We start from the raw sequence: 25811 nt of genomic DNA, 5'->3' as shown, positions 1-25811 counted from the left end.
ATAATGCCAGTGGTAGTTCATCTAATATTGTTTCAACGGGTACTTCAACAATCCCTGGAATGAGTAATATGGGTCCTCCAACAGGTTCTATGGGTCCCCCACCTTCATCTCCGAACCACCTAAGTAATCAACATTCAAGTGGATCTCCATCTGTGATGCATATTCAGAATACTAACCCATCATTAAATTCTGAAGGTAGTCCTATGCCACCACCGAGTACTACACCAAATTCTCATTCTACATGTGGATCAACATCAAGTAGTCACAATCCTATAGAATCTACTACTCACGCAGAATCAGTAAATGATACAAGTATAATAAGTAATGTACCTGTTTCAACAATTGTAACTGTAACAACATCAAGCAATACAGTTACTTCTGTCATTACAACTGGTCCTGATGGAACATCCTTAGATGAAGGATCTCAACAATCTACTTTATCTAATGCTTCAGCTGGTAAGTTTTAAGTTATATTCATTCTATTATTAATACTTGTATTTAAAATTAGTTCTTTCATTAGTAGTACTTAATATAATAATAAAAAAATTTACTAAATTTTTAATAAATACTTTTGACTAAGTAGAATATTTTTTCTTAAATTTAGTACAAAATAAAATATATGAAAATTTTATTTTTATTACGTTTTAACGATAATATCTAACTGACTAATTCTTTTACATGAAAAATTAGATTAAAAATATGGAAATAGTTAAAATATTTTCTTCTTAATTAAAAATGGCATGACTTTGAAAAACTTACAATTTAAGCAATTAATAAATTTAAGATTATTTAGAAAGGATAATAGATGCTTTATTTATTGTATTTAACATGAGAATTAGAAATATTGAAATATATAATCTGTTTTAAATGAATCACGTTTTATTATATAAATTATATTATCGTATATTGAAATTTATGTAAACGTTTAATTACAAAATCTTGGATAAAAAAATCTTCATAAATTGAAAGAAATTTTTTGTGACCTATCTTCAATTACATTTACTACTATAACTTACAGAAGAATTTCATTTGTAGAACAATAGTGATGAATAGTTACTATAATGACTTTTATTTCGACAATATTTAAAAAAAATATTAACTAGATATTTTCTTTGGCTTATTTTTTTTATTATTAATATAAAAACTTATGTTCATTTATTTCTTGATAGACTCAATGTATTTGCCTTTTTATATAATAATTAGAATGTGAATTTTTTTAATTTATTAGAAAATATTTTTGAATTTTTGTCTCGAATATAGTATATTTAACATTAAATTTTATCTTGAATTTCACAAACGTTCTCATGCTAATTTTTTTGTCAGTTAACCCTTTGTAGTTCATAAAATATTGATGCAATACTCTTTATTCTTGCCTCGTTTTCTTTATAGACGTAATTCAAATTTGGTGGTATGTACATTAAAAAATAATTTATGCTACTTCAACATAGTATTATGCTATAAGTATTGCTATACTATAGATCGAAGTAATGTTTCGGATTATAACATTTTTTTCAATATAATCATTGCCATTTCTCATATTACTCGTTTTGTAGCTTGTATTTTTAGCATAAATAATTAACAAAAAATTAAAAAATCTAAAGCATTTTCAATATAAATTATTATGAATTATAATTTATAGAAAATTTACGACCATTTCTTATTTATTTATTTTTATTACCAATTTATTATAAAAAACATTTGTTTATATAATATATTTAAAATTTTAGCTGCTTAATGAAAGTAGAAAATAATTATTTTATGTATCTGTTGACGACATACGTTTTTACCGTACCATTTTTTAATATAATATATTTAAGACATATTATAATTCTTTTGAAATACTATATATTTGGAATAAGCGTATTATCCTATTAATATACATGTATTTTGATTTTTTATAATTTTAATTTAAGCAATTAACTGATCTTAAAATTGATTTTGTATTTTAATTGATTTATTTAATTTTTAATTTTGTTATATATATATATATATTTATAGTAATCATTGTAGGATAGAAATACAATAATGAATTGTTTTATTACTTTTATTGTGTAAATGAAGAAAACTTCATTTTTTAAAATATGTATTCATTAACATTTTGCGTATTGAATATTTAAGACGGGATGAACCAAATTTCTATCAGTATTATTAATTTTTAGTTTAAAAATAGGATATTTAGAATAATTTAAAATAAAACAACATTTTATTTTAAAAGTAATTTTTTGTGTATATTATAAAATTTTCATATAGTGGGAAAAATATTGTAAAATATCTGTTAACCATGATTCTTTAAAGAGAAACATAAAATACAGTTTTAATAAGTATTTGAAACATTTTTCTATATTAAAAATTAAATATGAATTTATCATATTAATTAACAAAAAGTTTTTCTAAAAATTCAATAAATTTTAATACGTATCGCTGACTGATGTTTTGTGATCAAAGGTATTAAATAATATGATCTTTTGGACTTCCAATTTTTTTTCTAGATATATATCACATTTTGTTAGTAAAAATATTTATATTAAAATAAGATATAAGAAATAGATTTTATTAAATTATAAGAAATAGATTTATAAAAATATATTTATATATTTGAAAACCACGAAATTAACAAAATAATTAAGTGTTTATTAATACACAGATTAGGATAATGTGTGTATAAATTGAATAAGGATAAATATGCAATTTAATTTGCCTTATAAAGTAAAATAATCCGAATCAAAGTATTGATTTAATTTTGTGAGACTCTTTGCAAATATATCCTAACATTTTTTCTTTGAACGATTGCTCTCTCCAAATAGATGTCTTTTCAGGAAGATTTTGATATAGTTATTAATTTCAAAAATGTTAAAAACTATTTTATATAAATACTATCTATAAAAAAAAACAGAGTATTTATAATTATCTCCGTGCTCTTTACATTCAGTGAGTGCATTATCGTTTTATTGTGTTTTGTATTGATGCATTATTATACTCTAATGCCGTAGTATAAACATTGACGATTTCAGTAATTTCAAAATTTATATAAAATATTTTTAATAAATCAGTAAAGAATTTAATTATTATAATATAATATAATTATTATATTGTTTTTTAGAATAAATCCATAAAATTTAAATTTAAGAAAATTAGAAATATATTTATAGGTTTATTACTATATGATGAAAACATTTATTTTTAAAATAGTAATATGCATGTGGACCAATATATAAAAAAATTTTTTTATATAATGCCGATATTTTTACTTTTAAAAAATATTTGTATTTTTCTATCATTGTTTATCGTTCTATTTTGGTTATCGCATTGTATTGGAAACGTGTATATATTATTATTATTTTAACAGCTTCTGGTGAAGATTCAGCATTTACACCTAAGGTTCGGAAAGAATTAATGGGTTATCATAGCCATCCCACAACACCGCAAAGTACAGTTCCTTCACCAGGTGCTACAAGTATTAATTCTGTTCATGAAGATTACCCTGATATAAATAGTCCAGGTTGGCCACGAACTCCGGCAAGTCCTGTAAGTAATTTAATATTTTGAAGTTGTTTTGAAAATTGTAAGTTTTACTTTTAAATTTCATTACATTACTTTTAAGAATATTTTTTTGATTATTATATATTTTCATTTTAATTCATACAGTAAATGTATAAATTCTTATATATTAGGTCTATATCATTTTATATACTAGGTATTTAACAATCACAATAAAAACAATCACAATAAAAATATTGAATTTGATTTTTACATTGCGAATAAATGTAATTTTATTCTCAATAATGGTCTCTTTATTTTGAATATCTTTCCTAAAATATATTTTATCATGGATTCTAAAATTTTTCATTTAGTTTCTTTCATTTCATTTCTTTTCTGGAAAAATGCGTTTATCTTTTTACTTTAATTTTAATATTAAATATTATTTATAACTCGACAATCTTATAAAAATCACATTTAATTTATTTGCATATTTTATGAAATAAGTTAAATAAATTCTGTGAATATTTTATTAGTTAAAAAAAATCCGATAAATTGTAGAATTTTTCTTTTATTTTCTGTACTACTTCTTCAAGTACTGGATTATCATATCGTTGTGTTATAATCTTCATATATTTTGATGAAGTTTTTCTATGATTGTTTCAAAATACCTTCTATTCATTGTTACTGCTCTAATACTTCTCTAAATAAATAATGCTGCTGTAAACTGAATCTTTAATTAATATTTACAGCTCATAGAACCAATTAACATTTTATTTTAATATGTTGAAGCTTCTATTTAACTTTTTATGTTTCACTTTGTTAGTTAATATTTTGTATTAAAAATATTTTATTTATTATATTCAAAATCAATATTCGAGGATTGTTTTCATATTTTTTTTATCACTGTTACAATATTATTGTTGATCTTTTAAGAGGTATAAGGAAGCTTTCTAGTCCTTTTTAAGCAATTCAATCTATCACGTCTTTTATTTTTAATTTTTTTCAATATTTTTTAACTTGCTCCAAAGAGAATAAGCCAATATTCATTTGTTTAAAATTTTTATGCTATATTTTTTTTCATTAAATTAAGTACTTAGGATTAAATAAAGATAAAATGCAATATATATAACAAATGAGTAGTCGATGTACTTTATATTTTAGTTTTAGGAGTAAGAAAGAGTGATGCTACCATTACATTGATACCTTTCGCGTTGCATCCAAATATTAGAAGAGGGCAAGCAAATTTCGTTTTTACAGGTCGAATTACGAATATAAGGCTGACACTTCGATCTATATATTAATAATTTGTTATTTTAAAACAGATTGATGATGATAATACTTTTGTAATATTAGTTATAGATGACAGTTTTATTCATCGGTTGATATATTTCCTTCATCAGAGAAAGTAAATTGTTCTTAAAAGACTAAAATACTATACTTATAAATATTGGAGAAGTATTTATTGCATTTTTTTGTTTAGAAATAACTCACAGAGATTCTTAATTGTTTTTAGGTAGATATTTAAGTGTACTGTTTAAGAAAGAAAATTTACATGAGCTGAAAATTAACATTAATCTGTAATTTATTTTTCTAGTTGATGTTAATCGACAAGGAATCATTGTTCTATTAATATAATTTAATATTTAAAATATTTAGTTTTACATATTACAAAGAAAAGATTAACAGTCAATTCCTGACCATTTATATGTCTATATATAAAATATAAAATGGCACTACATTGACCGTTGTTTTTTACGAACTTGATTTTTAAATAGCTTAATTTAATAATAATTAGAATATTGTAATTTATATTATTTAAATTTTGGTTGATTATTTAATAAATAATTTTTTAACTAATAATTTGCTATATCTATATGTTCATTCTCTATGCTACAATGCTTTTATATCATTGCAAATCATAGAGAAATGATAAAAAACAGCGTGATTTATACTATGAAACTTTTTTTTGTATATGCTATGAATATATGGTTTTGAAATGTTAAAAGTAAAGTTCAACATTTTCTAGAAATGGACGTTTATTATTATTATTTTTTTATCGAATCATAACAATTGATTATTGAATACCGTAGTCTAAGGTTAACTACATAATAATATTGAAGCATTTTGTATATTGAATTATTTATTATAGATTTCAGAGTAAAAATGAAGACATATTTTTGTAGATATTTAATTTTATAATTATAAATAGAGGAGTAAATAATTTCTCACATAAATAAACATTTTTACTGCTTTGATCAATATTTATCTAATTAAATATTAAAAGTGTAACTCGCTGTAATTGTTTTGAAATTTTAAGTAAAAAGAACCATAACGAAGGGCTTAAAACAGTCACACGCTTATACAGATACTGCTATAACTATAAACTGCTTTAACTATAGATATGTATTTTCATAGTGAACGTATGTTAATATTATGTTCATATATTAAAAAATTCAAAGTTAAAGGCAAGTTACAAGTAAACAAAATGAAGTAACTATTTATAACAATATATAGATCAATGTTGACTACATCCCCAAAATATTTACCTGTTAATTTTTGTTATGAAACTATTAAAAATGCAATATCTTTAGGTTTCTTTAGTAAGTAAAATTTTTAAGACAACGCATACATTTTATTATTAAAATGACTTAAATTTAATGTCATGCAACAGTTAAATTCAAAATATAATTTTTTGTTTATTGTACGTCGAAAATATATTATGCTGGTTGAGAAAATTTTTTTTTTTTAAATACGTTTACATACATAATTTCGATTAATTAAAATTATTAATATATTATCTCCTAAAATGATATGTGTATTTTAAATAAACATTTATTTCTTATTTTGTAGGTATATAACAGTCACGTGTCTCAAGATCCATATCGGTCTAAGGTTGTCTATTTGTTATAAATTTGAATGAATTATTAGCATTACTAGCTTTATATAAGAATTTTTTTTAATTGGAATAAATTTTTTTAGAAGTCTGATAGTTTGTCTAAACTATATGAAATGGATGATTCAATAGAACGACGATCTTGGCTGGATAAACTTGTAGGCTTTATGGAGGAGCGAAGAACACCAATAACAAGTTGTCCCACCATCTCCAAGAACCCCCTCGATTTGTTTCGATTATATCTCTACGTCAAGGAGAGAGGGGGCTTCATGGAGGTATGCAAGGTGCAGTGTAGTTCCATTTAGCCCTCGGTGTACTAAAATTTTTATTTTTCTCTGTGTTATGTATTTAATCTTTTTGTATTTCTTATATAATATTATTTATTAATAGCACTTTCAATTTATATAAAGTAATTAAGTCTTACTAATTTTTCTTTCATCTTATACAATTGTGCATGTATAACCAAATTTTATTACCAATTTATTTTTATTTATTTGTTCAGAGACCATTAGAAACCATAGCTGACATAATTACGAAATCAATATTCTCCAATTAGCTATTTAATAATAAGAACAGGTATAATAGAATTCATTTTAAGTAAATTTATTTTGTAAAGATTATAGATAATCTTATGTACAATCAAATCTTTAATCTTATCGACGAAATTCATTGAAACAGTTTACTTCTTTGTATTTATTATTTAATAAATAGATATTAAAATATATAAATATGTATTGAGATAATCTTAAGATTTTTTTCAACGATTTTTTTCAACAGATTTTTTTAACGTTTTAAAAGTTCTGTATATAAAATTAAAACAGTATTCCGAAAGACATTTTTTTTAATTTTTAATACAAATTTTTAATTTTAATTGAAATAAAATGAATTTAAAATTTATACATAAATATTAATAGAAACAATATATAGGAAGAGGTTTAAGCTAAGTTATCATTTTCTTGAAATTATATAAATTGATTATTTATTGCATACAAAAAAAATATGTAAAATAACAAATTTATGGTACAAATTTAAAAAAGAATTAAATAAAAATTAATTATTATTTTCTGTTTTTTATATAAAATTACAATATATAAAATTATAATTTCCTGAAATAATATATAAAATTAAAATTTGATAAGAACAGAAATATTTCGTTAATTACACATCCAATATAATAAACCTTGTTCAACTATTTTAGTTAATAAAAATATGCTTTGAAATTTCCTGCTGTGTAGAGAAATAAAGGCTTAATTATTTTGTTTGAAACTTGGATAGCTTTAACTTTTTTCTATGCACCATGATTGTATAAAGGATAAATCATAACTTAATTTTTGTAAATAACAAACTTTTAACTAATATATGTCAATGATATTTAATGATATGGAATTTTTTTTCTCTCAATGTAATTGATTGTAATGTGATGAACTAACATCAGATTTTATTAACTAAAGTCGATGTTTAATTGATTGGTTACAATAAAAATAATGATTTTCAATTATTTATTGAAATGATTGCATTGAATTAGAAACCATCACGTTAAAAAAGTTCATAACAAGATTAGATCTATGTTAATTTATATCTATATTTTGTGTAAAAAATAATGAATTACTTAAATTTAACATTCATCATTATATAAACCTTGTACATGCACGTATTTAACTAAGTTAGAATATTTATATTTTATGTATAATTTCAATTTTATTGAATTGAAATATGCGATGAACAATTTTTTTAAAGAATTTAAAGATTGTTTTAAAGAAATGCTGGTGTTTCAATATAATTTGCTATATTCTTACATATATCCAGTATATTTAATAGTTATTAGCTATTTTAGTTGGACTAGCTATGGATTTTAATGGTTGAGGAATATTAATATTATGACAAATTCCCATTTATAAATAATTGTCTTAATTATTTTACGATGAACCCTGGTGCTATATGGAATTATTCTATGTTTTATTTATCTTATTTCATTACAATTTTGTTTTAAGGCATTTCAAATTAAAATCGGATTATTTAATGTGGTTTTATGAATGCTTGTATTTATCGACAAAAATTCAAATAAGTAGCATCAGAACTAATAAAGTATTTTGCATGTACATTTAATTTTTATGTAATTAGTGAATAATAAATAAATGCCATTATATATGTATATACATATATTTCGTGTGTATATATAAATGTGGCTGTGTGTGCTTGTGTGTGTACGTGTATATACATATATTTCGTAAGGTTCTATTATAGAAATATTTATGGATATAATTTAAATTTTAAAAGTTAGATCGATGAATTTATTATCCTTATTTATTCTAACAAAGAATTTGTTTTATAAAATTAATACCGTATTCTAAAAACTTAAGGTATTATTTATGAAATTGTGTCATAAATTGTTGATTATAAAATAAAATAATATTTCGATATAATAGAAGCAAAATATTATTTTACTAGATAGATTGAATTTATTGAATATGTATTTATAATATTTAAAATTTTGATTTTAACAATAAATATGAATTAAATAGTAATATTAAATTATTAAAAAAAATATTCTGTAACTAAATTAAAATATGTGATTAAATTAAATTGAAATATTTACACTTTTCAGTCCTTAAACTTAAATAATATATTGGATTGAATTATAAAATAAACGTAAAGTATTAATGATTATAATTTTTCATTGTAATGTGATTTTTGTTATTTGATTTAATATTTAATACTATTACCAATTGCACGATATCATTTAATTTAAAATTTGAATAAAACAATTTGAATGAAGACTTTTATATTAATTTAGATTTTAATAAAAATTCTAGAATAAAAATATAACCATAAAAAGTTTTAATTAAATAAAAAAAATTATACAATATAAACAGGCTCTTTATTTTATTTTTTGATTAATCTTTCATAAAATAATATTAATATAATGATTAAGAACGTATAAGCGACACATGTAATATATGTAGTCTAAAGTAAAATTTTTTAGATTTTACAGAGATAATATTAGACTGATTTCCGATCATAAAATAAAATTTTTTTGTTTTTATTTAATAGATTGTTCAAATATAGAACTTGCAATGTTTGTACTATAGCAGAATTCAAAATTTATGCTTATTTTTTTTAATTAATTATACTTTCAATGAGTTAGATAAAAATCAACTGTACCAATAGTATAGATAAAATTCTTTGAAATGATTAGTTATTGAAAAATATAAACATATATATATATATATATGTATAAATACTTATGTAATATAATATTATATTCATTTTTAACAGCAATTCTTATATTAGTTATGCAGGTGCGTTATTTGTTTAATTTTTCAGAATTAATATCAAAAACATATTTCAAACATCAAATATTCAATAATTTTGTCAAATCTTCGAAAATAAATGTTTTTAATTATCAAGTAATCTAATAAAACAATTGAGAAATATTTGTTAATAGAAACATAGTTTTTACTATACACATACACAGCCAGGCAAAACAAATCAATTAAGGACACAATTTTAGTTATTTAATATGTATCAATACTATTGAGAAAATTGGGTTTCATAATTAAATAATAAAGTTCCTATAAATAAAGACAGGAAAGAAAATTTGGAAACAAGTTTACAAAAGTATAAATTATTAAAAGATATACATAATAAATATAGTATCATCATTGTACACGGTTGCATATATATTGCACAAAATTAATTTTATGTTAAATTAACGTTATTTATATTAAATTTTTATGATAGCATTGAAATCAGTTATTAAATTATAAATACATATCAATTCATGGTAAATACATTATTTGAAATTATACGATTATGATTGTTATTTTAATTTAATGTAAAAATGATTGATTTCGTAAATATGCAATCTTTTTCTTTAATCTGTTTGCATGGAAATAATTCGTGGAATCATTACAATGTAAAATGTAAAAATTGTTGAAAATAATAAAAAAAATGATTTTCTATGTTTCGAGTATAAAATTATTAGTACATTTTATAATCGTGCAAATAGAATGAAAACTTATGTCACCAATATGTTTCTTGTCCATTTATTATCTTATTATATTAACCAAGAGCATTGCCTATATCATAGATAGCAAATGGTAAATTTTAATATATATCAAATTTTAGTTAAAGTCAACCATAAAAAATTATTAAAAGCATTACATATTTAGGTTTTTTGTTTTCAAAGTTGTAATTCACAAAAACATAATAATTTATGTGGAAATTATCGTTGTATATAATGAAATAATTTATAATATCATAATAATATATTATAAAACTTTAGAAAATTAATTTATCATTTTATTATTATTTTTTTTTAATACATATGTAATGAAAATGAAGTTTGTCGATTATATATTGTTAAATTAATTTTATAGGAAAAGAAAGTGACGGAAAAAGAAATATATAACACGCGTATTTACATGTATACACCACATCCACACAACACATTTAGATATATTTTGTACTTATAATATAGTACGTAATAACTTTTGAAATTTGTATTTATTTTGCATGTAATATCCTCATTTTACATAAAAGTCTTTCCATGAAAAGAAAAATTTTAAACTTGAGATATTTCTTGTACATACTAAAAACATTATTTATGGCATTTTTTAATTATTAAATTAAAGGAGTAATGCTGAATCTATATTTTATCCATTGCTATGAATCAGCACGAAAATCTATTTATTACACGCTGAATAATGTATATATTGTTTTACTCAATAGTTAACAATTGTATCACGATTATAAAGAGTAAAAAATGTAGCTGAAAATTTTATGAAATTTGTTCGAAACCTTTATGTATTACCGTCTTTAAATAAATTTAATATATCGGCGGTTACTAGAAATGTTTAGGTCTGAATATATTTATTTTATCTTTGTTTTCAATATTCATTATTTGATTTGAGAATACATATTTCTATAAGGTTTTTTGTTACACAATTCATTTTAAAGAAAAGAAAGGAATAAAAAATAAAGAAAAAAATCGATGGCATCGAAAGGTAATAACATTATGGCACAAATAAAATTATATCTCCATTTCCGTTTACTAACTATCATTATGATATCTTAACAAAATAATCTTGCTATTTTAGTTCGGCAGAATATTAATATAATTGTAAATAAATTAATGTCAGATATAAAAAATAATTAGTGTTGAACTCTGGATGATCTTACATTAACTTACTTGATCTTACACGATCTTAACTATCTTATTCCTCTTATATAAACAAATTATTAAGTTTATATTTTTTCATTTTGTCATTTAATATTCAAAATAACTAATAACTAATTTTATAAAGTATTAAAAAATTGTAATAATTATGAAATTTTAATTAATCATATAGAAAACTATTTCATGAATTGCATGATCATTTATTATAGTTGGTGAATGGCATTTTCAATATGTATTTATTTGTAAATTGATGTTAATTTTAGTATGTTTTTTTCAATTACTTAGATTTTTTATTTATTAAATTTCAATATATAAAGCTTCAATTTTTTTATTGTAAATTTATACTATATTTTTAGTGTTAGATTAAAAAAATATATAAAAATGTAAGCATGAAATTCTAGATTTTTGAAAATAAAAGAATTTTGAAAATATTATGTTACTGTATCAAAAATGAATAGTATTTAGAAAATTATTAGTTAATATATATGTTTACAGGTTACTAAAAATAAAACGTGGAAAGATATCGCTGGACTTCTGGGTATTGGTGCCAGTAGTAGCGCAGCTTATACGTTGCGCAAACATTACACTAAACATTTATTAGCTTATGAATGTCATTTTGATCGTGGTGGCGTTGATCCACAACCAATAATTAATCAAGTTGAAGCTGGCTCAAAGAAAAAAGTATCCAAAGGTACATCATCTGTACCTTCACCAGGTATGTTAATATTTAATAACGAAAAAAAGGCAGTTAAAGATTTCATATATAAAGATACGTTGTGAAATTTTGATAACATTTATTAATACAAAGTTGGAAATTAAATGCTTACTACTAATTTTTAGAATATGAATAACATTTAAATCTATAACGTAATTATTATTTTGAAATCTTGGCTAGTAATTTACATATATTTAAATAGTTATCTTAGTATTTATTTAATAAGAATTGAAACAATCTAATTGTAATTAAAATTATATATTTTTTTACTTTATGACTACATATTTATATACATATATAATAACAATTACTTACTTAATATAAAACTAAAATGATAAATTTAATAAGAAAAAAGTATTTTTATAATTGAATTTACTTACACTATTTTTTATTGTTAAGTTACATAGTAATAATAAGATCAATATGTTTGTTATAATTTTATTAATTTGTTAGTAACATTTTTCCATTAAAATATACATTTTTCAAACTACTTTGCAACTAGTTAAAATTTAACTAATTTATAAAGTGAAAGTGGAAGTTTCTTTTTAATGATGGGTTAAAGTCGATTAAGAATTTAAATAATTAAAGTAGTATAGTAAAATAGTTAAAATATTATTGTGATTGTATATAAATCAATTAACAATTTACATTGTTTATTTAATGTATTATTTTTATTTAATTAATTATAATTACAATATAACTTATGTTATTTTACAAAATAAACTCCTGGTAAAGATGATAATACTAGTAATAATATATAGTAAAGATATAGTTTTAAATAATTATAGAATATAAGATATTTTTATTGTTTAAATAAAAATTTAAAAATATGTTACGTTGAAAATAGAATTAATAAAATATATTTGTTATATGCTATTAAATTTTACACAAGCATTTCAGCTCATTAGCATATGTTCAAATGTAAATATACATACACATTATTTTATATACTTATGTACTTATAATTTGTTTTCTTTTTTAGGATCATCAAATTCTCAAGATTCTTTTCCAGCAGGTGGATCAAACAATACATCTATTGATAGTTATGGAAATTATCAAAGTAACTATTCTGGAAATACAGTAACAGGATCATCAGGAGATTATAATCCTCCTCCACCTCGACCTCCAAGTCAAAGTAATACAACTACGCATCAAAGTAAATAAAAAATTATATAGTTAATTTTAATTCTTCTTAAAAATTATTGCTTTTAAAATAAATGACTAATAATGTTTTCAATTTATAAATGTTTAATTTATATATCACATTTTTACATTTATAGAAATTAAATTTTTTATTGTTTCTGATATTGTTCCATACAGAAAATGGTGCGAAATCGATGTAATAATCTTTATTCTGTATAACTGAATATATTTTATAAAATAATTAGATGTGTTATAACTGTATTGAATATACTAAATTATTTATAGGTATGCAGCAAGGTAATTATCAAAATCCTTCATCTTTTCAAAGTTATTCACAGGATCAATATATTCGACCACAAACAAGTGTAATAACACAACAAAATGAATTTAATCAACCTTATTCAACTCGTACACATTATCCTCCTTATGTTGCAGATGTTGATAGGTAAATGTCTAAAGAAAATTACAATTGCATTTCTAAAATTTTATATTAGTTTAATAACAAATTTATTATTTATTTAGAAATTACACAGGAGGAAATTTAACACCAAGTAATAGTAGTGGTCAAGATTTATACAATAGGTACAGTGGAAGTCAACAAAGTGGTAGTTATTCAAGTGGAACACCATCTGCAAATAGAAGTACATATTCTATAGCATCACAAGGTCACTCTACAAATACACAACAACAAACAGTTGCAACTCAACAAAATACTTCACAACCACAATCAAGTGGAGGAACAACATATGCATGTCCTCAAGATTATTATCGACAAGATCAGGTACATTACTTTTAAATTAAATATTTAATTATGAAGTAATTTGATATCTGTATTAAAAATAAATTAGTTCAATAATTAATAGGATAAATAATTATAAATATATTTTTAAAATTATTGTATATTTATAATGGAAAATGTTTTTTTGTTATACATTGTTGAAAAATGTGCAAATGATCTAGACTTATTTGTAGATAAAGTAGAATAATTGAAAAAATATTAAGTTAAAAGAAAAATATAAACCTAGGAACTTAAAAAAGAGAAATATCGATGATTAAAACAAAAGAGATAAAAGTCCAAATGAGAAATGAAAGATAAGACAATATTACAAAAGAAAGACAATATGACAAATTATGAATCAATGATGGAAACTTAAAAAGGGATTTTTAATTATACAATAAAATGTCTAGTGATTAAAAGTTGGGTTTCAAGAATATTTACCCAATATTAATTTAAGTACGCGTATCAAAACGTTAAAAATCTTAATACCACTAATTTTTTTATACAAATTGATCGTAATTAATACAGTTAAAACATATATATTGTATCTATTTAAGTTTGGCTCAAAAGAAACCCTTGATCATTAAATTGTCATTAATTATAGTCAAAGAAGCAAAAGATTTTTCCTCAATGATAAAGTTAATATACGAATATTTAAATATATTTAAATATATTCAAAATATAAGTATTTAAATTATATAATTATAATGATTTGTCATTTAATTACAAATTTTGCATTTAATCATTTTTTATTGTTATATATGATTTTATTTATTATTATATATATTATATATATATATATTTATTATTATATATAACTTTAAATGAGTTTGCTTTAAAGTTTAGTTGATTTTCTAAGATGATAAATTATAAAAACATGCAAAAAATATGTATTATTTGTTTAGGGTACCTATGGAACTTCAATTGGAGGCCAAATATATCCTAATCCTGGAGCAGCAAATAAAAATATGCCTCCTCCTCCACCAGGACCACAACAACCCCGACGACATCCAGATTTTGTTAAGGAACAACAATATTCAACATATAATCAACAAAGAACAACATATCCAGGTACTTAATTTCATTTTTATATTTAAAATTAGATATATTTGTCTTTAAATTAATAAATGTGAATTGTAGGTTGGTCAGTCGGAACTACTAATCAATATAGTAGTGGAGCTGGTGTTAGAATGCAATATCCAAATCCACATCCATCAACATCAACTCAACAACATCAGCAAACTCAACAAACTCAAGCAACTGGTGGTACATCTGTATCATCAACAATTGGTATAAGCAATGTACAACAATGGAGTAATCAGCAAAATACTAGATCGTCTACACAAACTAGTATGAATACCTTAGTTCATGCACCATCGCCATGGGATCATAGATACAGTCATGGTTCATCATTATATCCAGCTCCTGTTTCTCACCAGGTAACCTCTACAATTTTTTTCTAGCAATTTAAGCAATTAAAAAATATGTAAATTACAATAATTTCCCTAAAAGAATGGACATGGCATAAATGGAGTTTATTCAATTATACCTATACAAAAATAAAAAATAAAATTTCATTTATCATTAACATTTTATTATTTATATTATTTTTAATGAATATTATCTTTATTATATTTATCGAAACATTTACTTAAGTCGTGCGTTATAGTTTCTTTATCTTCTTTCTCATGTTTCAACTTAGGAATTAGATAATCGATTTGGATTAAAAAATAAAATGAAATAAATAAATAAAATACATTCCAAATATATAAAGTATAATAAATATAAATCTGTATTTAAATTTTAAAAAATTGCTATTTTCTGCATTACACATAATTATGCAAATATCTTTTATAATATAAATTTAAAAATATTGATTATTATTAATTATTGATAAATAATACGTTTATTTTTAAATACTATACTCACACTTTGGTTTCAAGCTTTATAAGAAAAAGTAATTACATTCTTTCATAATCCGTATATAGTGTTTTCATAGCTATACGATATTAAATTTGAAAGTTGCAATGCTTTAACGATGCCCTAACAGAAATGAAAGACTATAAATTTTACCCAATAACGTAAAAATAGGATTTTTAGTAGTAAATAATACATTTAAGTTATATGATCAGAAATATTTAACTATGCTCTATATTATCCTCCATTTTAATGTATGAGTAAGAATTAATTTACAGATCATTGAACGCTATATATTTTCGGTTGCTAACTGTATATATTTTGCAAGCTCTTTACCTTACATTTTGAGTATTGTGTTAAATACTCTAAGCGCGCGGCCATAAATGCATATATATATAGGCACAACAATTCATGATTAATTCAATTACTTTACAAACTATCAAAATTGAAATCATTTATACCTAAAAATATTAAATAAATAAGGAAGTGTTATACAATAATTAATAATTAATAATTCATAATTACATATATATATGTCTTCCAAATTTGAAATTTATATATAATTTATATATAATTTTTCGAATCTTGGTTTCAACTTATAATTGATATTTTATATTTTAAATATAAAGCTGTATAAAAATTTTTTTGGAATAAAACATTTACTGGAAAAGTAAATGAAGCGATACCAAAATTTACGTGAAATTATTTATAAAATGTCATAAAAAAAATTCGCGATTTAGATAAATATACATTGTATAATTATGAACGAAGAAGGATAACCGAGTACTAAAAGGATATGCTATAATAAATAAAAATGGTTTTTTAACATACAATTTTTAATTAATTTAATTAATTTTTTATAGTTTTATTTATTTTTATAAATTATTTATATTATGATTAATATAAATGTATTGTATTATTTTTAAAAACATCGAACTATATAAAGTGGAAATCAATAATGGGTTAGAAAATAATCAACTATCGTATGTATCGGAATTGTACACTGAAGGTTTGATAGTACTTATAAAAATTCAAATTATTCCGAAAATTGATGTAATATAAAATAAATCCGTGAATTTTATTGCCATATATTGCTATTTAATTAATTATACGTGTTCTTTAAAAAAGTGTATAAGACACATAGATGAAATAAAGATTAATGCAAATTAGGACTAATGGCATTTAATTTAAAATTGCAATTTTTGTATATGTTATAACAGGTTTAAAATTTCTAACAAGCAAATCTAATTGTTTGATTTTAGTTTAAAAAATATAATATAACTTTGCACATTTAGAGGTATTTTGTGCTTTATAAAGGCTTCTTGATGATGTAACTATTCTCAAACATGGGATATGGTGCAAGTAAAGTTTTTTTGAAGCCTATAAAAGAATATTATAAAACAATATTATAAAATAAAATAGCGGTCGATGAAGTACATTTGTTTAAATAATTATCAAATTTATATAATATTGGTTATTTAAATTCTATCGTTAATGGTAATAGTTAAGTATTCAAAGATATTTGTTATAATGACATTATAGATAAAAAAGAAATGCATTTATCAATGAAGTGATTAGAAATATAACTGGAACATTAAAAATAAAAAACAGAAAATAGAAAAATACTTAATAGCGAAATCAAAATAAAAACCATTTACTACCTTATAAACATTTTTAATACAATTAATTTTAATAATTATTTCATAAAAGGAAGTAAAATTACTTACTTTTTAAAAGTGTTAAAAAAAACAATGTTGAAAGATTAAATATAGTCTTTTTTAATGATTATCTAAGATTTCTTCAAGCAATTAAAAATATAGAGTTGAAATAATAGTTAATATTACAGCTGTTCAATGACTTGCATCGTTATACGACTAATAAAATTATTAGTCATATCTATTGGACGAACCTACTACAATTATTATATACAATAAATTCCAAATGGAATAATAATTTTTACATATATAATGCAAAAAAAATTAAAATGATTATATTAGTACATAAAATTATCAATATAGTTCTAGAGCACAAATGAAAATTAAAATTTTAAAATAAAAATTTTAAGATTAAAAAATAAGAATTAAATATTATTCCAAAAGATTTTTTCAAAATTAATTTTTTTAAAATGAATTTAATTTCATTAAAGATTTTGAAAGTATTTTTAACATTATATTCTCTGATAATTTATAGCAATTTTTGGCAATATTAATAAATATGACTATTTATTAATTTATTAATTATTTCAAGCTATGATCTTTTCTTAAGAATTTGTTACTAAACATATTTGCAAATTTAAAAGACTACAATGTATTAATTTAATTGAATTGTTTTGAATATGACAATTCATTTATTATAGATTTTCTTATTTATTTTGAAAAATATAAATTATTAAAGATATCCTGTATTACTATTTATGAATATTAAATGTAAATTATCTAAACTCTCTGATAGTTAATTAAATTATACGATTATTTCATTAAACTTTTTACTTCAGGAAAAAGGTTTAATTTAATTATTTTTTATTTTGATAAAATTATCTTGATAATTTTTTGCTATTATTTAGTCCAAAAAATGTATCAAACTTGATCAAAATCATGAAACGTATGTTCAGAAATCTGTAAAATGATTTTTAAAATCTTTTAGAAATTGTTTGTTATATAAAGTTCTTATATTGACTTCTGTTTTAAACCAATCTGATAAATATTATCATATCAAATATAAATCTTAGAATACAATTAAATGAGTGGAATAATAGAATTGATAAAAATGCTTAAAAATTTTAGTTCGTTCTAAACTTTTTTCTTAATTACATTGAATTCGATTTTGATGCATATATTAAGTATCTAAATTTTCTGTTATTCTGCTATAGTCTTATATAATCTGTTTTTGGTAATTGCCTAATTTTATTTTGAATATTACTCGTTATTATTTTTTAATTGCTATGCAATATCCATATATTTTTGTAAATCTACTTATTTTTTATTTTATAATTCCTTTTCATTATTTTTTTTTATTCAATAACAATAAGAAGTAAATTACTAAGTATGAGCAAATTTATCCATCAAATTTAATAACGAATGTCTGGAATTAAATATTTTTGAAATTTACGTTTCATAGTAACAGTATGCGTTGTCTTCCTCATAGTTTTGTTGAACGGGTAAGTGAAAAAGGTATTATTCACTTACCTGTTCATTATAATATTTTTAAACGCCATAAAACATAAAGCGTTTAAATACTAAAATGTAAAATTATTAGAAAGAAAAATCAAGTAGATAGAAATGAAATAAATTGAATTATTTCTAATTAAATGTTTTCTTTTTATGAATAAAATAATCAACATAATATTTTTTGTTCTAGAATCAGCTTGGCATGAGCCCAGTAATTAGTCAACAATCCATTACAAAAAGAGAGATGACATTTCCAATAGATAGTGTTGAAGCAGTAACACCATTACTGTATAAACGAAGAAAATTAACTCGTACAGATATTGCTCCTGTAGAAGCTTGGAGAATTATGATGGCATTAAGATCTGGTTTATTAGCTGAAAGTTGTTGGGCTTTAGATGTTTTAAATATTCTTTTATTTGATGATTCTACTGTCCATTTTTTTGGATTAGCACATTTACCAGGATTGTTAGATGTTTTATTAGAGCATTTTTCTCGTTCGCTATCTGATATGTTTGATTCTTCACTTATTAATGAAGATAGTTGTTACTATCAACGTAATTTTCTTGATAGAGATATTGATCTTGGCGCAGTAATTAGACCAATTGATCCTGAAGATCGTACAAAACTTCTTTCTTCATCAAATTATACATTTTTATCAAGGCGTGGTAAACCAGTAAAAATTGTACCTAGAGATGATGATATTTTTATTTTAGATAATCGACGATCTTGGGATTATCAAGATAATGAGACAGAAATTGAACCTTGGCATGTTGACGGCAATTCAATTAATTATATTGTTACATGTTTTGAATCCCAAGTCAGTGATGTTTCATTTGCAAGTCATTTAAAAAATGAAAAATTATTATTTCAAAAGGATTTAGAAGGCTTAAACTCAAAAGATGAGTTAAATTGTTATAGCCTTAAAAAGTCAAATGATAATTTAAATAATAAATCAAATAAATATAATTCTTTTAGAGAACAAAAAGAAATTAATATTGAACCGAAACATCAACAACAACAACAACAACAGCAACAACAGCAACAACAACAACAACAACAACAACAACAACAACAACAACAACAACAACAACAACAACAACAACAACAACAACAACAACAACAACAACAACAACAACAACAACAACAACAACAACAACAACAACAACAACAACAACAACAACAACAACAACAACAACAACAACAACAACAACAACAACAACAACAACAACAACAACAACAACAACAACAACAACAACAACAACAGGATAAAAAGAAAAAAACGAAAACCTTAAGTGATGTACTTTCCAGAATAAAGAAAGAACCCATTGAAATGAATGATCTAACTCGAGAACTATTTGAAAAAAAAAATGATGGTTCTAAAAAAGACAATGAAACGGATTTAAAAAGTGTGAATACTGATTACTTTGATGCAGAAATATTAAAAAGTAATGTTTCGTTAAATTCTAAACAACAAAACGGTTTAAGCGGTTTCAATAGTACAACATTATCCACGTCTGTTACTTCGACTATTGAACAAAAAAGTGAAATATTTCAAATGCATTCTACAAGTGAAAAAGGAAATCAAGGTGAAGAAGAAAAAGAAAATAGAAAATTTTACTCGTTAGAAGAAGAAATAAGACCAAAATTAAAAATACGGGATCCTGCTGGTACACTTAAAAGAAGAAGAATAAGCGATTATGAAGATGAAAGCTATTCTAGAGATGAAGCAAGTTTATACCTTGTTACTGAAACGCAGGATAATTTAGCAAGAAGATGTGTTTGTCTTTCAACAATATTAAGAAATTTAACCTTTATTCCAGGAAATGAAATAGAATTTGCACGAAATGTAACATTTTTAAGTTTATTAGGAAAATTATTATTACTACACCATGAACATCCAACTCGTGCACAGAAAACTCGTAATTATGATCGCGAAGAGGATGCTGATTTCGCAGACTCATGTAGTAGTTTGCAAGGTGAAAATGAATGGTGGTGGGATTTTTTGTATCACATACGTGAGAATGTTTTAGTAATGGCAGCTAATATTGCTGGTCATATGGATTTAAGTCAATATCCAGAAGAAATTTCAAGGCCAGTTTTAGACGGACTTCTTCATTGGGCTGTTTGCCCTGCTGCACATGGTCAAGATCCTTTCCCAACAGTCAGTTTAAATTCATCTTTATCTCCTCAAAGATTAGCTCTTGAAGCGCTGTGTAAACTTTGTGTTACTGAAAGTAATGTAGATCTTGTAGTTGCTACACCACCATATTCTCGGCTTCAGAAATTATGTTCAGTATTGTCGCGCCTTCTTTGTCGAAGCGAAGAACAAGTGTTACGTGAATTTGGCGTAAATTTATTACATTTCCTTTCAGCAGCGGATAGTGGAGTAGCTCGTACTATTGCACTGCAGACACCTTGTGTTGCTTTATTAGTTGCATTCATTGAGCAGGCCGAAAATAGTGCTCTAGGTGTAGCTAATCAACTTGGTATAGCAGCTCTTCGTGATAATCCTGAATCTATGGGTACCAGTTTAGATATGTTACGTAGAGCTGCTGGTACTCTTTTAAATCTGTCCAGGCATCCAGACAATAGAACTTTACTACTACAGCATGAATCTCGCCTGCTAGCGCTTGTTATGAGTCAAATTTTAGATCAACAAGTAGCTGCTATAGTGGCGCGAGTGCTTTTTCAATGTTCCCGTGGAACTACGTAATCGTCTCTACTATATGAAATACACGCATACATGCGTGCGCGCGCACACACACACGCGCACACAAACAAACACACACACACAGACACACGAGCAAAAACAGTTCAGTGACGCTTAAAACTTAATTGAGTTATAATAAGTGAGATAAAATGACTCATGCGATGTGGTTGTAGTTTTATATTGAGCAAATTAAAATGAAAAATACTTATTGGTGTTAGTTTATAGGTGCGTACAACGGCGATTATCAGTAGTGACTGTCTTATTCGCGCTCTGTGCAGTACCTATTATTTGTGAATGAAAATAATAAATATTGATATGTAAAATATTTTATTTAGTTGTCGCAAAATAATCGAAATATTAACAAAGCAATTACAAATATTACAGAATACTGAAAGAAATAAATGAACTTAAAAATGAAATATTATAACATTAAAAATGGTATGTACACGTAGAATACGTTTAAGACTGTCCTACTCACACATAGACACGTTTCTTCAGATACAGACATTTATTCGTGCATACATTACAGCTGCATAATATTAAGTTTAAAATTTTAAATTGGCTTCACAAACCGCTGGTGTGTTATTAAATAATGTTTGGTGAAAATTATATATAAATATAATGTAATGTAATAATAATGTAATGCAAATTTTTATATTTGCATGTTTATGTGCTGTAATTAGCGAATAACTAAACATATTTTGTAGATAAAATACTTCCATTGAGTATTAATTGTTTTTTATTCTTTGTTCTACATTATTACTTGTCGATAAAAATCTTTAAACGGAAGATCAGTCACTGATGATAAATATTTGCATACATATTTAAATACGTTTCAATTTCATACAAATTTTTTTGAAAGTTTAAATTTTGATTACAAAATATTTGGTGTAATTGTGTCAAAATATATCTGTGTATCAAAGGAATGCCTGTGCGTATGTGAACATTAAAAAATACATATATATTTGTTAAGCGTACTAAACACAAGTTAGCAGTTCATTTTGCATTTATTAAATTAAAAAATATATACCATAAATTAACTTTTAAGTTTTGCTATATGGGAAATTAGAAGATTCTTTTCATAACTGTTATTGTATTAATACTCAACAAATAATATTTACGAAATTAATAAAAAAAATTAATTTTTGCTATTTATTTGCAGCAAATTTAAAAAAATAAAAACTTAAAATACTATCTTTGTGATTTTTCATTTAAAAAGATTTTTTTCAATAATTGAATACAGATAAAATATATTTTAAGGACTGAAAACAAAACAAATAAATTTCTAAGTAAATGAATAAAGACTCAAAACAAACAAAAAAAAATAATATGCAATTTTACCGGCTTGTACAACTGAAGTATTCCATTATTACAACGAATGTTTTTCTAAGTAACTTACTGATAAACTTATTTTGCTTATACAGGATACATTACGATATATACATGATAAAACAAAAAATTGATACAATTTTGAAGTAAATATTATATAATATTATATATTGCTTGTATAAAATCAGTACTTATCAATTATTTTTATCGAAAATCAGCTATAATATATAACATGATAGAATTAAAAAATATTTTGTTTGTTAATTAATCGTAATATTAAACATATATTTGGACTATATGTAAATTTCCTGACTAAATATATTAGTATGTTCCATTTTGTTTAGTACTCGTGAGAATTAGTATTACAATATGAATATTATTATATTAATGATTTTTAATATTACACTGGAATATCGTTTTAAAAAATGTTTAATCACTAAAGTTATTTATAAAGTATTTAATCTGGACAGACTATTAAAACTTATAAAATATCCAAATTTAAAGTGTAAAAAAATACAATTATAAATGTATTTAATTAAGAAACTTTCAGGTTTGATATGAAGATGAAAAATAATTGCAGAGGTATAAAAAAAGTTTGTACTTTCTGTTACGCATCAGTTTATTAAATTTTTTATTTGATTACAAGCCAATATATTATGGCGTATAAAGTATTTTATATTCAAATAATTACTTTTTCTTGCTGCTCGCAAATTCTCGTATTATAATAGAAAATATATTTATGTATATAATTTAAATTCTATATTATTTGAACTACTGAAAATGGCAACACCTTTCAATATCGTAATTTATTAATTTATTGGTAAAAAAATATTGTATATGTTGACAAACTTAATTTGTTTTTAAAAGATTATAATACAATTTCCTTTAATTAAAATCAATATCTTACTAGATAATAAATTTGATTGGTCACAATTAATATATCAAGAAGCTTTTATGTACAAATATTTTAAGTTTTTATATAATGTTTTCTTTTTTTACAAAACGAGTCATAGACTTCTAAAACTGGTTACAAAAAGATGCTTGCATTTGCTCAATTTTTCATATATATACTATTATAATTGTTTCATATATATTTCTTCAAATTATATTTTCAATATTGTGCTTTTTAAAAGTGCAAAAATTAATTTTTTTACATTATTTTTACTTGTATTATATATATATATATATATATATATATATATATAGATTTTAAAGTATTTGGAAATATTAATTGGGTAAAATATATAATTAATTAAGGCTTATCGCTTAATATATATTATCTACAGAATATATTTATAAAATTGAAAAAAATAATATGTTCAAAATTTTTTTATTTTTGGTAGTAAAAATATTAAAAAAAAAATGAATTGAGCATAGAGAATGAAATATTTCAATGAAAAATACATAATAATCAAATTTAATAATCATTAAAAAGTAAAAGATTAATTATCGAATAGCATATCTAATTTAATGAGTCATTAATATAAATCTAATTTCACTTAAATTGAATTAGTAACTCAGTATTTTTATTAATCAAGGAAGTTTTATTTAAAATCGGTTTCTGAAAAACATCAGTTTTTGTTTGAATTTATTAATTTTTTAAAAACAATATTTCGTTTTTGAAAGAAACATATTCTAACTGTTCAAACACTGTAAAAGTCATTGCTATGATATTAAGCAGATAAAATATAAATATTTTAGTAAAAATGTTGTATATGTAAAAATTCTTTAACGTATAACATTTCAAATATAAATTCAGTTCCATTTATATACATTAATTATATAAATAACTTAATTCTCATAATACCTCAGGCATTAATAAAAAATTCTATTAATTCTATTAAAAATTCTATTATTCTTTAAACTGAATTATAAAGAAATTTCAAAATTTGTTATTAATGAATATTTAAAAGCAGACATGAAAATATAGATTAAATTCTCCATAAATTCTTAAAATATTCAAGAAAAATGTGGAACATTTAAAATATTTTTTATAATTAACATATATTCCATGTACATTTTTTCGAATATTTAGAAACTTATTTATAAAGTAGAATAGAATATTATTATAAAATAGTTTGTTTTTTAATATTAAGCATTTAGAATTTGATTTTACAAAATGAAATTCATTAAATGTATATTTTAATTTGTTTTAATATTAAATTAATTCATTATAAATTTAAAATAGATCCTGCAATAACTTCGAAATCTGTTTATATTTTAAATTAAAAACTTCATCTTTTTCAATAAGAAAAATAATGGGAAGGAATAGATAAAAATATGACAAAATAAATGAATAAATTTAAAAATTGACTGTATACATAAATATATTAATTTTTTTGTAAAAAAAAACTTTTAAAAAACTTAAAAGAAACTGCTTTACTCTGCTCAAAATCGAATTAAGACTTCCATTTTTGTGCCGAACTTTGTTGTAATTAAATTAACTATTTTTTTATACTTCTTTATTCGAGTTGTCATTATTTTCTCAATAACTATTTTA

The 25811-nt window shown here is 22.4% G+C and overlaps 1 protein-coding gene across 1 annotated transcript in view; it reads left to right on the top strand.

The window, feature by feature from the left end:
- Positions 1–22339, top strand: part of osa (trithorax group protein osa) — a 30361-nt gene extending 8022 nt beyond the window's left edge. Inside the window, exons 8-19 of the mRNA XM_011507079.1 lie at positions 1–456; positions 3347–3525; positions 6331–6372; positions 6460–6657; positions 12048–12267; positions 13250–13423; positions 13696–13855; positions 13933–14191; positions 15094–15259; positions 15329–15627; positions 19463–20180; positions 20442–22339. The exon at positions 1–456 is cut by the window's left edge and continues 52 nt beyond it. Coding sequence (XP_011505381.1) covers positions 1–456; positions 3347–3525; positions 6331–6372; positions 6460–6657; positions 12048–12267; positions 13250–13423; positions 13696–13855; positions 13933–14191; positions 15094–15259; positions 15329–15627; positions 19463–20180; positions 20442–21985 — 4415 coding nt within the window. The 3' untranslated portion in view covers positions 21986–22339. The remainder of the gene's footprint in view (positions 457–3346; positions 3526–6330; positions 6373–6459; positions 6658–12047; positions 12268–13249; positions 13424–13695; positions 13856–13932; positions 14192–15093; positions 15260–15328; positions 15628–19462; positions 20181–20441) is intronic.
- The last annotated feature ends 3472 nt before the right edge of the window (positions 22340–25811 follow it).

This window comes from Ceratosolen solmsi, unplaced genomic scaffold (genome assembly GCF_000503995.2).
Source record: "Ceratosolen solmsi marchali unplaced genomic scaffold, CerSol_1.0 scaffold6, whole genome shotgun sequence".
In the NCBI taxonomy this organism is placed as follows: domain Eukaryota; kingdom Metazoa; phylum Arthropoda; class Insecta; order Hymenoptera; family Agaonidae; genus Ceratosolen; species Ceratosolen solmsi.
This window is presented reverse-complemented; position numbering and strand designations above follow the sequence as displayed.